At 42.0% G+C, this 16,198-nt stretch overlaps 1 protein-coding gene across 13 annotated transcripts in view; it reads right to left on the bottom strand.

The window, feature by feature from the left end:
• Positions 1-16,198, bottom strand: part of TJP1 (tight junction protein 1) — a 312,644-nt gene that overhangs the window by 230,143 nt on the left and 66,303 nt on the right. For all 13 annotated transcript variants that reach the window (XM_075575846.1, XM_075575839.1, XM_075575840.1 and 10 more), the window contains one exon: positions 12,102-12,234. In XM_075575846.1, coding sequence (XP_075431961.1) covers positions 12,102-12,234 — 133 coding nt within the window. The remainder of the gene's footprint in view (positions 1-12,101; positions 12,235-16,198) is intronic.

Raw genomic sequence — 16,198 nt, 5'->3', positions numbered from 1 at the left:
CCAAGCTGCACAGAAGACAGTGCAGATTTCGATTTACGCAAACGAGTCCCTGCGCTCCAGACAGCTCCCCTCCTCCCCTCATTGGCTCCCTGCCGCACCACGTGACGCGTCGCCGCTTGGGATCACGATCTTCGTGTATCCCCAGCTGGCTGACACGTCACAGTGCGCAGCGAGCCTTGCAGGGAGTGGGGACTGGGGCTGGCTCCGGGGGAACTCCGGTCTTGTGAGTGATGCACAAGCGGGCGCGCCCGCCGCCGAATGCAGCGGGACCCAGGCCTTAGGCTTGGGTCCCGCTGCACCCGGCGGCGCGCGCGACTGCGTGCGCACCGCTCACCAGCTCCTTACTTCCTCCCTAGTCGGCCCCAGTCCCTCCTCGCTGCCAGGCTCATTTCGCACTGTGCGCGTCTGCCAGAAGGGGCTACAATAGGATTGTGATCCCGAGCGGCGACGCATCACGTGGTGCGGCAGGGAGCCAATGAGGAAGGGAGATCGCCGCAAGAGGGGGGGGTGGATCGTTCCTCAATGCTGGACACACAGACACGGACACACAGATCAAAAAATTTACATCTTGAGCCCGCCCCCCATCATGGCCCCGCCCCTGTCATGGCCCCGCCCACCGGACCCATTTTGGCCATGCTCCCGTGCCTAAAAACGGCTCCCTAAAGATGGCAGATTGTGGTGAAGTGCCGTGCACACGCCGCTAGGACGCAAGGCGGGTGCTCTGGCGTGTGCATCGGGGCCTTAGCCTAAGACAAACGGCCAAACCTGAAATCGCATAACCATTCCTTGCTAGACTGGATACTTTCCTCAAACCCCAGCAGAATCCAATCCTCTGGCATCCTTCCTGATATTTTCAGTGACCATGCAATAGTGTACTGTGTAAGGAAAATTAAACCGCCCCATTCAAGCCCTAAAGTTCTCCTCACTAGAACATTTAAAAACTTTAACCCACAACAGTTTCTGGATGACCTTACCAACTGCCCATGGCACAGAATCGATTTAATTCCCGACCCTGATTCTGCGCTCGACTATTTCCAATCCGAGTTCTTAAAACTCTGCGATACCCATGCTCCACTACGCAAAATAAGGGTACGGGGGGCCCACTTTCCATGGGTTACAACTGACCTTATTGCACTCTACCAGCTCAGGGATACCTTGTGGAAAAGTTACAAAGTAACTGGCACTACCAAGGATCTCAATCACTACAGATGCCTGCGGAACATGTGCACAAGGCAAACAAGGCATGCAAAAGTACAATATTACACTGACAATCTCCACCAAAATACATCAAACCCAGCTAACTTCTGGAAGGTTATCAACAATATATTCCAGCCTTCTAACCAACAACAACCAAGTAATATCACTAAGGGGGATATTACTCTGACAAACCCCACTGACATTGCAAATGCATTCAATGATTACTTTGTGGGGTGTGCCACTAACTTCTTAGCGAAACGCAGCCCAAACCACAAACCTGAATCTCATTCTGGGAGTACACACATAGCCCCACCCCCTCCCAACACTGCCCACAATTTTCAATTTGGCCCAGTATCTGAAGAGGAGATTACACAAGCGCTCCTCAAACTAAAACTAAGCAGCCAATGCGTTTCCTATGACTTGGTGCCCCAGCCATTGCCAAACGAATTGCGTACATAGTCAACTCTATCCTGTCTGCAGGCCATATCCTTAAGACCTGGAAAACTGCCAGAGTTGTCCCAATCTTCAAAAGTGGGGACAAAAACACTGTCTCAAACTACAAGCCAATCCCACTTCTCCCAATATCCAAAGTCATGGAAAAATGTGTCCACTCCCAATTAAGCGATTACTATACCAAGACAAATTTCCCTAGCCAATTCCAATCTGGCTTTCGTCCCAAACACTCCACCGTAACTACCCTGCTAAAAGTTTGCAATGAAATCTAGTGTGGAATGGAACGGGGACAACTCACTGGTGCAGTATTCCTAGATTTTGCAAAGGCTTTTGATACAGTTGATCATGCTATCCTGCTTAACAAACTCCAGAGCTCTGGAATAGGGAAGCATGCTTTAAACTGGTTTCAGTCCTACCTATCAGGTAGATCCCAACATGTGTCCATCTCAGGCTCTAAATCCAACCCCCTGGATATCACCTGTGGTGTCCCGCAAGGCTCTGTTCTGGGGGCCCTACTCTTCTCAGTGTTCATCAATGATCTTCCCACAGCTTGTAAGGAAGCCTCAATACACATGTATGCAGATGACACAATCCTATATGCGCACAGCATAGCCTCTCTGACCTTCAACACATACTTCAGTCTGACTTTTTCAGACTCGAAAACTGGATTTCCCAAAACAAACTGTTTTTAAACACTGACAAGACTGTAAAAATGGTATTTGGGACCAAGACTAAATTTTTAAAGCTTCCAGCGACTGAGCTCCAGATTAGAACCAACGCTAATACCACCCTAACTCCTGTTACTAGTTTTAAATACCTGGGCTTATGTTTTGACTCCCACTTAACATTCGGGATGCACATTGATACCCTGACAACCAAGACCTATGCCAAACTAGGGGTACTTTACAGGAACAAATCCTCCCTAAGTCTCCTGGTCAGAAAGCGTATCGCACAGCAGATGCTAATGCCAATTATTGACTATGGAGACATAGTATATGGCTCGGCACCTCAAGGCCCACCTTAGCAAACTTGACACCCTCTACAATTCAATTTGTCGTTTTGTTCACCAATGCAACTACAACACACATCACTGCGAAATGCTCAAAGAACTAGATTGGTCATCACTGGAGTCTAGGCGCAAAGTTCACCTTTCCTGTCTTGCCATTAAATTCTTTATGGGCAAGCTACCCAGCTACCTGAGCAAGCTCCTCACCCCTACCACATACAGCAATTATCACCTGAGATCAGACTCCAAAAGACTTCATGGTCCCAAGGCTCAACAAAGTATCCGGCCGTTCCTCCTTCTCTTACCGGGCACCCCAAAACTGGAAAAACCTACCAGAGACTCTCACATCCACCACCAGTTTAAGTTCTTTCAAATATAAGGCTGTCTCACATTTTAATCTGTTCTGTAACTGTTTCATACGCCCATAATATATATATTTTCTTTAACTGTGCATGCAATGTCTTGTATATAATGTATACCCTGCTCATTATGTAACTGTATTTGTAACCATGTATTATTTGTCTTAACTCTGTGCCCAGGACATACTTGAAAACGAGAAGTAACTTTCAATGTATTACTTCCTTGTAAAATATTTTATAAATAAATAAAATAAATAAATAAGACAGGTCTGCAACTCTGCCTTTCCCCATTATCTCCCAGCATACAATTCTTCCACTGCAAACGAACATGCAAATGAACACACTGTCACCTTTTGCTTCATGTCCATTTTGTATATATGTCTTTATTTATATAGCGCCATTAATGTACATAGCACTTCACAGCAGTAATACATTGTGACAATCATTTAAATAACAAATAATATAGATAACACATACAGGGGAGACGTGCTTCAGGCATAAAAGTAACATTTAGGGAAAGGAGTCCCTGCTCCAAAGAGCTTACAATCTAATTTGTTGGAAGGAAGAACGTACAGAGACTGTAGGAGGGAATTCTGGTAACTGCGTCTGCAAGGGGTCAAGGTTAATGTATGAGGTGTTAATTATCAGCCTTGGAGCTACTCATATGCTTCCTTAAGCAGGTGTGTTTTGAGGTGGGTTGAAAAGGATCTTCAATAGAAAAAAACACGAGTGTGGTTCAAATCTTTTGGAGTATAACTGGGGGTTATTTCTTCCAATTATTTACTCCATGCTTAGAAATATATCATTAGCAATTATTCGAAATTTATAAAACTTATAGAACTTTAAATAAATTATCATAAGTTTATAGCATTGGTATATAAATGTTCTACTATATATATATAAAAAAAAATCATGAATATATCTTTGATATAGTACTGTTAGTTATTTAAACTTTATTTGATTATTTTGGCTTTATTGAATTCTTTACAGAAATGGTTTTAGCAGTTTTGTATAATATAAATTGTGTCATTTAGTAGGTTTTATGTTTTCAGTTAAACCATGCTTTTGGGTTGTTTATTCACCATCAATTTCACCGTTTGGTTAAATATCTATCATATGACATTATACTACATATAAATATGTTGTGTGTTTAATATGCAATATTTTTTTCACAGCGTGTGTTTTGAGACACATCCTCCTACATTTGCATATGCTCACCTGGGCATTAATTAATTTAAGCAATGATTGGTTTTCTACTGATTGATCTTGAAGGGAGGCTCTGTATTAAGACACACGCTGTGCTGTTTCATCACTCTTTGATGTGAAACGCGTTAGAGTGTCAGCTCCAGTACTATCCTTCATGTTTTTTATCAGCCAATAAACACTTTTTGGTCATTACGTCCCCTTCTCCCGATTTTGCTGTGCACCGGCATTTTTTCTATTGAAGATCCTTTTCAAGTTGCTGTTACTACGCATGGGAGCACACACAGCGGGAGTTTCGTCAAGTGGTACCGTGAGTAAACACCATCAACATTTTAGTGCTTGGAAGTTACGCCAGTCGATATAGTGTGCATTCAAGTTCAAAGTGCCGGTGAAGGGAGTGCATTGAGTTGCGTTACAACGCGGCTTCAGGCACTCCATGTTCATCCCGACATCAGGACTGTCTTTAAAAAGGTGACCGCATTATATGGACACATTGTGGATTTATATATTCTACCATCGCTGATATCATACAAGATGTTCATTACCAACATTGGTCATTACACATTATCTTATCAGGGTTTTCATCTGAGCACCGGCTCAGGCGGCTCTGCTCTCCTATAAGTGTTTTGAGGTGGGTCTTAAATGTGGATAGAGAGGGTACTAGTCAGAAATTGAGGGGAAGGGCATTTCAGAGGTTTGGGGCAGTCAGTAAGAAGGGTTTAAGGCGGGAGAGGGCGTTAGATACAAAAGGTGTAGAGAGAAGACAACCTTGAGCAGAATGCAAGAGTCGGGATGGTGTATAACAAGGAATTACGGCTGAGATGTAAGGAGGAGCAGAAGAGTGTAAAGCTTTAAAAGTGAGGAGGAGAATTGAGTGCGAGATGCGGGATTTGATAGGAAGCCAGGAGAGGGATTTCAGCAGGGGAGACGCTGAGACAGATTTAGGAAAGAGTAGAGTGATTCTGGCAGCAGCGTTAAAAATAGATTGTAGGGGTTGACAGGTGAGAGGCAGGAAGGCCGGACAGCAGGAGGTTACAGTAGTCGAGACGGAAGAGAATGAGGGTCTGTGTCAGAGTTTTTGCATTCGAGCAACAGAGGAAAGGATGTATCTTGTTAATATTGTGGAGGAAGAAACAACAGTTTTTTGCTACCTTTTGAATGTGAGAAGATAATGTGAGAGAGGAGTCGAGTGTGACCCATAGACAGCGTGCTTGGGCTACGGGGTGAATGATAGTACTTCCAACAGTATTGTGGAAGGAGGGAATCGGGCCAGGTTTGAGAAGAAGTATGAGGAGCTCTGTTTGAGCCATGTTAAGTTTAAGTCAGCGGAGGGCCATCCAGGATGATATAGCGAAAGACATTCAGAAACTTTAGTCTGTACAGAAGGTGTAAGGTCAGGGGTAGATAAGTACATTTGTGTGTCATCAGCATATAGGTGATATTTGAACCTAAGAGATGTGATTAGGTCACTGTAGACGGACGTTCACAGAGGTACACAATTAGGAGGCTTTATAATGTGAAATTATAATAGGCTTTATTGTGCCTTTTCCTTTTCATCAGGAAATAATCCAAACACAGGGCGGGGACAAAAGCTTCCATTCACTTGGGAGTATTTCTAGTGAAATCCTATGCAATTAGTTCACATCTCCATTAGTTAAGCATTTCTACCAACCCCAAACACATAGCATGAAAATAAGCAGATATAAGCAGTCTCTTAATAATGAAAGTCTTATCTGTTAGCGGCTATAGAGTAAGCTTCTCTGCTCCCCTGGAACCGCACCCGTGCGTGCACAGAAAAATATCAGCATCCAGGTTTAGAAGTCTTATTTGGTGTCTTGCAATCAGCTATGCTGGGCAGAGCTCAAGACCGGTCAGCTCCAGAGATGGGTGTTCTTTTGGTCAGTCTCCCCTGGGAGACTCAAGAACCTCTGCTCTGTCTCCAAAGGTCAGCTCACACGTGAGCAAAGGAGTCACTTCCTGTCTCAAAGGCAGGCTTTTTCTACCACCTCTAATCAGGCAGGTGGTGTTAGTTAATTTGCTACCAGCAGTTAACACCACACTGCTGGATTAGAGGCACATTTGTGAACAGGGATAAGTCCCCTGTTACAGTCACCTAGAGAGAGTGTGTAAAGAGAAAAGAGAAGGGGTCCCAAGACAGAGCCCTGGGGTAGCCCCACAAAGAGATCGATAGAGGAGGAGGAGGTGTTTACAAAAGAGACACTGAAAGTACGATGGGAGAGGTGTTTGCAAACGAGACACTGAAAGTACGATGGGAATGGTAAGAGGAGATCCAGGATACAGCTTTGTTACGAATGCCAAGGGTATGGAGAATGTGAAGGAGAAGAGGGTGGTCCATAGTATCAAATGCTGCAGAGAGGGCGAGTAATATAAGCAGAGTGTTATAACCTCTGTCGTTGGCAGCATGGAGGTCATTAGTTATTTTATTGATGGCTGTTTCAGAGGAGTGAGCCGTGCAGAAGCCAGATTGTATAGGATCAAGGCGAGTATAGGTGTTGAAAAAATGTAGCAAGCGAGAGAATACAAGACGTTCAAGGAGTTTAGAGGCAAAAGGCAGGAGGGACACAGGTCAATTGTTAGAAAGACAGGTGGGGTCAAGCTTGCTGTTTTTGAGTAATGGTATGACTGTTGCAAGAAAAGAAGCACAGGAGCGCACCGAGGTAAGGTAAAATTGTAAATGTATTAAACAATAAGGCAATAAAATAACTTACATGTAAATAAGAATAAATGAGTATCCAGGTCAACGAAATGTTCAACAGATCGGCATCATCATCAGTCAGACAGGGGACAATTTCAGTTCCGTTTATGTAGAGATCCCGCGCGCTGGCCAGTTTACACAGTTGTGTACCCTTCCGGTCACGATTTTCCAACGTAACCGGCATCCACAGACGCCTACAGGGGGCTTTCCTTCCACACATGCGCATTAGCTTTGGATACCACGCCACTACCTGCATACATGCGGAAGCGATTCCTGCAGCAAGTGCTATAGAGTGAGTCCCAGCGCGCGGTATCTCTACATAAACGGAACTGAAATTGTCCCCCTGTCTGACTGATGATGATGCCGATCTGTTGAACATTTCGTAGACTCGGACACGCACTTATCCTTACTTACATGTAAGTTATTTTATTGCCTTATTGTTTAATACATTTACAATTTTTCCTTACCTTGGTGCACTCCTGTGCTTCTTTTCTTGGTCATTCTGTTCGCCGGCGGGGTCTTCCACCGGAGTTTGTTTTTTGGAGTGAAGGGCTACACTTCAAGCCATAGGAGCAGTAAGAGGAGGGAGAAGAATTCATTTCTGCAACACTAGGAAGCAAGAGCGCGGACTGAACTTTCTTTGACTGGTATAACTGTTGTATGTTTGAATGACGAGGGAAAGGTACCAGAGTAGAGGGAGGAGTTAAAAATGTGTGTGAGCGTAGGGATTATAGTAGGAGCAACAGGTTTTAGGACATGGGAGGGAATGGGGTCAAGATGGCCGGTGGTAGAGGGAGAAGAGGAGATCAGCAACGATACATCCTCCTCCGTGACAGCGGATAAAGAGTCAAGGAATTTTAACATGGTCCCCTATCAGCTTATGCCGGTTGCATTACACAGCATTTCAGCACAGCATGGCTGCATAGCCAGTAAAACCTATTCACAGACAGTTGTTTCGACCTTTTGGGTCTCATCAGTGAAAGGCTGGTTATACTGGCTTTGGAATGTGAAGCTGGAATTGGTTTCAACCACATATTATCCAAGTGACAAAAACCCTCCACCATACAGTGTACAGTAAATAAAAAAAAACATGTGTGACATTTTTGCACATATTCAAAAGAAATTTCAGAGTTCGACTTGGACATCTGAGCAAACCCCGAAATTTGAGACGTTTGGATTTTGAAACCAATGAACTTGCCCATCCCTAACAGATCGCGCTGTTTATTGCAACACCTACTGTTCTGCTGTTCCTGCTGTTTCCAATCTAATCCACAATACTGTCATTTTAACCACAGGTAGAGTTGCTTCCAGTGACATCACTGTGATCAGCTCCAAACATCAATGAAATTGAACATACTTTGTTTTCTCAATATGAAATAACTATTGGTGTTATCTGCAAACAGCAGTGGCCGGATGCTTCCTCGCACTGTTTGAAGTTCTTAAAGATAGAATGTTTAATAAAAGAAATGTGCAATTTTAATATCACCTGGGGATGTCTTCTAGATGTTGGGTGAATTTGGATCCGCAGCGGATCGGCCGGTTCCTTTGGCCCGCAGATTTCTGGAGATCAATCTCAAAATAGAGCAATTCGCGTTTTGAAGATTTGTTATTATTACCAACGCACTCCGCGGATTCCGCAACCCGTGGACGGATTTGTAGATTCCAATCCACGGATTCAGCAACCCGTCCCCGCATTGTAGCCAATGGCGGATTATGATGAATCCGTGCGGATTATGATGAATCCGTGCGGATTAAAACCGTCCAAATCAGTTTGCGGATTTTACACCGCAGAACGTATTTTGGGTTGAAAATGCGAGAAAATCCGGGAAATGGATTTCGGCGGAGTCACCCATCTCTACTGTCTTCCCATCGTTGTATTGTTGAATGACATTGATCCCAAATAAGTTTATGATTAGAATTTGGATGAATAAGTAACTAAGCTTTGGTGGCCTGTACTGATCTGTGGTTTGGATCATTTTTACTTACAAGTCTTTAACCATTCTGAAATATCAGTGGCTTTCGTTCAGAATCTCAAAATGATCCCCTCCATTTAAATACCAGCACATTTGTTTTATTAAAACATAGTGTATTTCATGGTAGTATGTTGTTTTAGCATCAGTCATGGGTTTATCTCCATGATGTGGATTCTACTGGTTTATCAAAACATCTGCTATGTCTACAAATGGACATTACATAGAGCTAAATATGATTACATTGTTCACAATCTGTTCAAGCCAAGATATATTGCTTCATCACTATTCACTACCAAGCCTCATGACAACATGCAAACCATATTATTATCCCCCATAAGTTATCTCCTGTTCAGAGGCAAATAAATAACTGTGCAGCCCATTACTATCAAGTCAACGCTTTTTTAATTGATTTTTGAATAATATTGTAATAAGCAAATTGCACTTTACAATTTTGTTTTATTTTAACATCATTGGGAACCCTGGTTTCAGGTGATATGTAAGATATAAATGTTCCCATTACATTGCTTACATTGCTTCTTTGGGATGACTAAAATGGTCATCATTGACCTTGCACGAGAGCTTATGTGTATTACCGATGTCATTGACCGAATAAGGATTTCATATCATCAGCATCTTCCAGTGATGCAACCACTGTTGATTGGCTCATTGGCTTGCAAAGAGGCATTTGGGTTTTCAAGAGGATGTGAAAATCTAAGGTAACCAGTTTGTTTGCATCGGAAATTCTCGACAGTCCCTTTAATGGGGGGAAGAAGGATGCTCGGTTACAATGCATCATTATCACTGTCGCCATAACCTTGCTGACACATTCAAAAAAAAGTGCAGGCTTATAACATATACAGCGCCACTAAAATCAATGCATGGCATCAAATAGCCTCCCCATCAACCTAAGTCTTTTCCAGCAAAATGATTAATTTATAAAGAACTTAACGTGAGCCGTATGCTTCCGCCATGTCCGCAAAATAGAAGCTTTTACATGACTCTTTTTCTGCAAATAAAACAACTCTATTACAGAAATCCTCTAAAGGTAAAACATCGGCTTGGCTCTTCCAATTTTATTCAACTTCAAGTGACAGTCTTGTTTGTTTAGCATCCTAGTTACTGCATTACGCCTACTTAAAATAAATGAAGATGTGGAGACATGCAAATAACTAGCTATATTTATTTGATCGCATCTATCCTCACCAAAAATACAATGTGAAAGAAGGTAAGGGTTGGTCATTTCCACTGGTTCCATTTTGGTTCCAAAAAATGTTTTTGTTTTGATGGAACTTGAATGGTTTTGGTTTGGAAAAAAAATTTGGGGGTGGGAATTAATTTTTATTCACTAAATTAGGTCAAAATGTTTTGAACTGCAAACTTTTTGTACAGAAACATAAATGAGAATCAGTGGAGTAGATTTTTTTTTGTTTGTAATGCCTCAAATGTTAGAAACGATTAGATATATGTTCTAAAGTTTGACTCGGACTTCAGAACCAAGGTTCGATTTCTAACCCATGAACCTACCTATCCTTAGAAGGTGGCACGAGTGATTCGACTCTCAGAGTAAAGATAAGATGAATCTGAATAAGGGGGCAATATAACTTTAGTGGGGGCTTTATCAACTTTGTACGTTGCAATCTCAGTGACCATGATGAATCAACACTTACTGTATACCATTATTGCACAATGTGACATTTGTGGTACACAGATAACGACGATCACTACAAGCAAAAGTGAGGGTTATAATCTTCTCATGCAACAGGCGCATTAAACAGTGACTAATCTATCAGATGTGCATGTGTGTAAACCACGACAATGTGTTTCAAACGTTGTCCTTTTATCATCACTATGTTGTTGCTATATAACGTAGATAAATAAAATAAGGATGTTACTTTTCCAAAATCCAATTCCGTTTTCCCATGTCTCCCCCGCAAATAGATCTTTGTTGATTGATAGCAGAAGAGTTATGCATTATTTAAACAAATGCAGAATAGGGTGTTTAGTTGCTAATGGAGAGAAGAAAGCTGCCACGATAATGTGACCCACACAATACACCACCTATGCATTTAATTTAACAGAGATGTATATATATATATATATATATAAATATATATATATATATATATTAACTTATAAGTATATATATATATATATATATATATATAAAGCAGAAAATAGCCGTGTTAGTCCAGTTGCGATAGTACAGAACTAATTTATTCTGCAATATATATATATATATATATATATATGGTATTTTGCCTCAAAAACCATTTTTAACATGGTTCCCTATAGGCAAAAAGTGACACTGTGTGCTCATTTGCATGTCATTTCCCAGAATCCCTTGCTGCAGTGGAAGTGCTGTATGCTGGGTGATAATGGGGAAAGGCGTGGTTGCAGACCTGCCTAAGACATGCAGATGAGCATACAGTTGTATTTGCATATTTGCTTTCCTGTGGACGGTTTTTGTCACTTTTTTTACTCACCATAACTTAACTCAGTATTATTATATATATATATATATATATGTATATATATATTATATATATATATATAATCAAACAATAAATAAATGATACCGTTCTGTGGCTAACGAAATGCTTTTATTTGTGCGAGCTTTCGAGATACACTGATCTCTTCTTCCGGCGATGTTACAATGAATGAAGCAAGCAAAAAGTCATTCATTGTAACATCGCCGGAAGAAGAGATCAGTGTATCTCGAAAGCTCGCACAAATAAAAGCATTTCGTTAGCCACAGAACGGTATCATCTATTTATTTTTTGATTATTGAAGCTCGGCTAACACGTTACTGATACCTCTACATGTGTATATATATATATATATATATATATATATATATATATATATATATATGCATTTTGTTAGCCACAGAACGGTATCATCTATTCGTTTTTGATTATTAAGCTCGTTTAACACGGTACAGATACCTCTACTTATATATGTGTATATATGTACCAATCAAGTCCAAGTGACAAGACAAATGTAAGGTCATAATTGATTTGATCAGAATAGATTCATTTGACATTGAAGAATAAGCTGCATCTTTACAGTAATGTCCTAATACCTTTGTCTTTTTTTCTAATAGTCCCCTCAATACCTCTCTGGCTTTGTAGCATTTTTTTAATCCAGGTAACTCGGTGAACAAGAAACATACTTGAAATATTTAGAGCACTTACATTAAACTCGCAGAGGTCAACACTATCCAGGCTTTTGCTTCTGTGGATCCGCCCCTTGATTCTCCGCAGCGATGGTTTCCCCTGACTTGTGCTGGAAGTAGCAGCATTGGGATTTTCAGACGACGGAGTTACCCTGCAAAAATAAACATACAGCTGTCTCAATTGGCGTCCATTTGAATGCCCAATTGTATTGATCTCAGTGCTGGGTAGAGATGTGCAAAACTTTAGCCCTCATTTGCGAACATTGCGAAATTGGCCCTTCCCCCCCCCCCCCCCCCCCAGCGAAAACAGTCACGAATCAGTCAGGTCTGAGTCACAGCACGGTCAAAATTCAGCAAACATTTCAATTATTGATGCCAACTCCTGCCCAGAACAACAACAAAAAGTGCTGCCCCGTGCTCCAAGGAAGTCGTGCTCAGTTCCGCTCGAACTAACGTATATGTAAGTTCTATATAAACATGTAGAGACTTGTATGGTATTATAATATTGAAATGTTAAAGAAAACACCTATCCAGACCCTATGTAGAAAACTTCGGAGCAACAGCTGACAAGAATGAGCACGGGAATCCGACATGGTAGAAAAAATATATATATATCGTTGTTTATTAAATCATAGAACAAAGATTAAAAAAAACTTCCAAAAAGACCTCCCACGCGTTTCGCACTGCCATGGTGCTTTTTCAAGGAGTACTGAAAAGGGATCGGCGGTCATCTAATATACCGCTTGTCAGCTGTTGCGCCGAAGTTTTCTTGTTATCTAACTCCCGTCCAGAGGCGCAAATCTGGAGAGAAGATAATACTTGGCGAATCACCTACAAATTGTGATCAGAACCGATTTGTTGGCAGGAAAGATACTTGATGGCGGAAATGTGTGATTTGTTAGAAACTTTGACATCTTAAAAGTTCTTTGAACTGGTTCGCCTAGAATCTATTTTGACTTGATTTGTGAATGTTGGAAGGTTTGTGAATGTATTTTGGAAAGTTTTCCACAACTCTAGTACTTGGTGTAAATTTGTTCCTTTTCCGGTATTTACAGACTCTGGCAGGAAAGAGTTAAAAATCGTAATGATTAAGACCAACATTTGAAGAGCCGAGTTCTACTTCCTGAGCAATGGGATGAATTAGACAATCACTTAGGGTATAAAACAAGAAACAAAGAAGTCCAGAGCAACAACCAAATGTGACAAAAGTGCACAGTGAAATACCTATATATCTCTTGAAAAGGGGTAATTTAGTTAACCCTTTGGCCAAAGCATATAAGCCTGCGAGCCACTTTCAAGGCATGACCATAATATCACAGGTCCTAACACTAACTGATAGGGGGTTTCTGACAGCTAGCTGGGTGTCTGTGTGTTTTTTAATCACTTATGGTAAGCAGATTTTTTTTTACATGATGTCTTTTGGGCGCAGAGGATCTAGACACTAGTTCAGGTTAATGGAAGCAGTGATAATTGATTTTTTACACATTAATGTTTTAATGAATTGTAGCATTTAACAAAACAATAATGTATCAAAGCACGGTGTTATTTAAAAAAAAAATCAATACACTTTAAAATGAAAAATAATATTTACCCAAATATGTCATATTACTGCCATTTGCTTGTACGGAAGTCATATAAAATGATGATAGGAGAAAGAAGGGCTTAGTGGTTTTAAAGACACTGACTGGCACTGAGTTTGGAGCAGGGGAACCTGGTTCAATTCCCGGTGTCGGCCCCTTGTGAACTAAGGCAATCACTTTATCTCCCTGTGCCTCAGGCACCAAAAAACATAGATTGTAAGCTCCACAGGGCAGGGACTGTGCCTGCAACATGTCTCTGTAAAGCGCTACGTAAAACTAGCAGCGCTATACAAGAACATGCTATTATTATTATTATTCCAAAATGCTCAACCACCTAACCCAATTACCAATACGTTCGGCAAGTGCCTTAGACAAACTGTAAAGAAGATCGGAGTTCAAGACCTGCTCCCTATTGAACATGATGTGAAGTCTTACCAATGCCTACAGTTCAGCTCCATTCAATTTATTAGGATCAAAATATCTTCGAGCACGGGGTAGTGGCTTCCCAACATATTTAATATGGGCTCTAGAGATCTTCCGCTAATAACGATGGGTGCAGGACCCAGGACAGCGACTGCTTTAATTCCGTTGTGTACATACAGCAAAAGCCGTTATTTACTGGTCTCCTGGGGGCAAAACCACAGCCAGGTGAATCAAAGCGAAGCTTTCAACTAAATTCCTGTTCTCTGATAAATCCGATCCTGTGTCTTGCACCGGTTTCGTCCCAGGACAGCAGCCGAAAACTTTAGTAAATGAAACCCCAGAGTTCTTCTACTGATTAATGTTCAATCTCAGTCATTGAAAAAACGGCTCGACCCTCGATCCATGAGACCCGCCACGAAGCCTGAAAACGGGACCAAGCTCTATATGCAACAAGACTTCAGTAAACTTTAGCAAAAACTATGCAAAGGCCTTACCATTGCTGTGGAGGATCTTGTTATCTTAAACTCCTTAAGCGGCCAGATTGATCTAAAAAGTCTATTGCAGGCCCATCCATTACATTTGTAGCAAATTAATTCAAAAATTGTTTCAAGACTAGCAATTTGATGATGGGCATCAAATCAATGAAGCACCGGCACCTCTTATCCTGAAAGGGTTTATCTTGCAGAAAAAGCAACTAGAGGCACAGTGCCACGCTACCACATAAATAATGGTATCTACGACCTGTCAATTCTTCATTAGCTTTGTACTGTAGTTTACCAAGAGCTAGACTAAAAGGGGAACTATCTATACCGTTTCTGAGATATTACATACAATAAGTCAAACCGCATGGTCAGCCAGAAGCCTTTGCATGATGAAGCTGAGCTGATATACCAGAGTGCACATTTTGGACCGTATTTAATATGCTGTAAACCTGTCTTCCTCGTGCTGGAAAAGAGATCAGCTCCATTCAGATGAGTGGGACTAAAATACTCTCCAGCATGTGGAAGTGGCTTCACAGCATGTTGAATAAGGGTCATTGAGAGCATGCTAGGTAGCGCACAAATGTTGTGAGTCTCACTATTATAGAGTGAGTGTCAGAGTTTTTAACACAAGCAACTTTATAGAACTCAATGGAGTCTCACTGATAAAACGCATGCGCCATAAACAGACGCACGCACCATACACAGACGCACGCACCATACACATACACAGATACCATACACAGACATGCACCATACACAGACACACGCACCATACACAGGCACACGCACCATACACAGACACATGCACCATACACAGACACATGCACCATACACAGACGCACGCACCATACACAGACGCACGCACCATACACAAACGCATGCACCGTACACAGACGCATGCACATACACAGATACCATACACAGACGCTCGCACCATACACAGACGCACGCACCATACACAGACGCACCATACACAGACACATGCACCATACACAGACGCATGCACATACACAGATACCATACACAGACGCACGCACCATACACAGACACATGCACCATACACAGACACATGCACCATATACAGACGCACGCACCGTACACAGACGCACGCATCATACACAGACACATGCACCATACACAGACACATGCACCATACACAGACACATGCACCATACACAGACGCACCATACACAGACGCACCATACACAGATGCACGCACCAGACACAGACACATGCACCATACACAGACGCACCATACACACACATGCACCATACACAGACATACGCACCATACACAGACGCACCATACACACACACGCACCATACAGACACACGCACCATACACAGACACGCACCATACACAGACACGCACCATACACAGACACGCATCATACACAGACACACGCACCATACAGACACACGCACCATACACAGACACACGAACCATACAGACACACGCACCATACACAGACACATGCACCATACACAGACGCACCATACACACACACGCACCATACACAGACACACGCACCATACACAGACATACGCACCATACACAGACGCACCATACACAGACACGCACCATACACAGACACGCACCATACACAGACACACGCACCATACACAGACAC

The sequence above is a fragment of the Ascaphus truei genome, chromosome 18 (genome assembly GCF_040206685.1).
Source record: "Ascaphus truei isolate aAscTru1 chromosome 18, aAscTru1.hap1, whole genome shotgun sequence".
NCBI classification, from domain to species: domain Eukaryota; kingdom Metazoa; phylum Chordata; class Amphibia; order Anura; family Ascaphidae; genus Ascaphus; species Ascaphus truei.
This window is presented reverse-complemented; position numbering and strand designations above follow the sequence as displayed.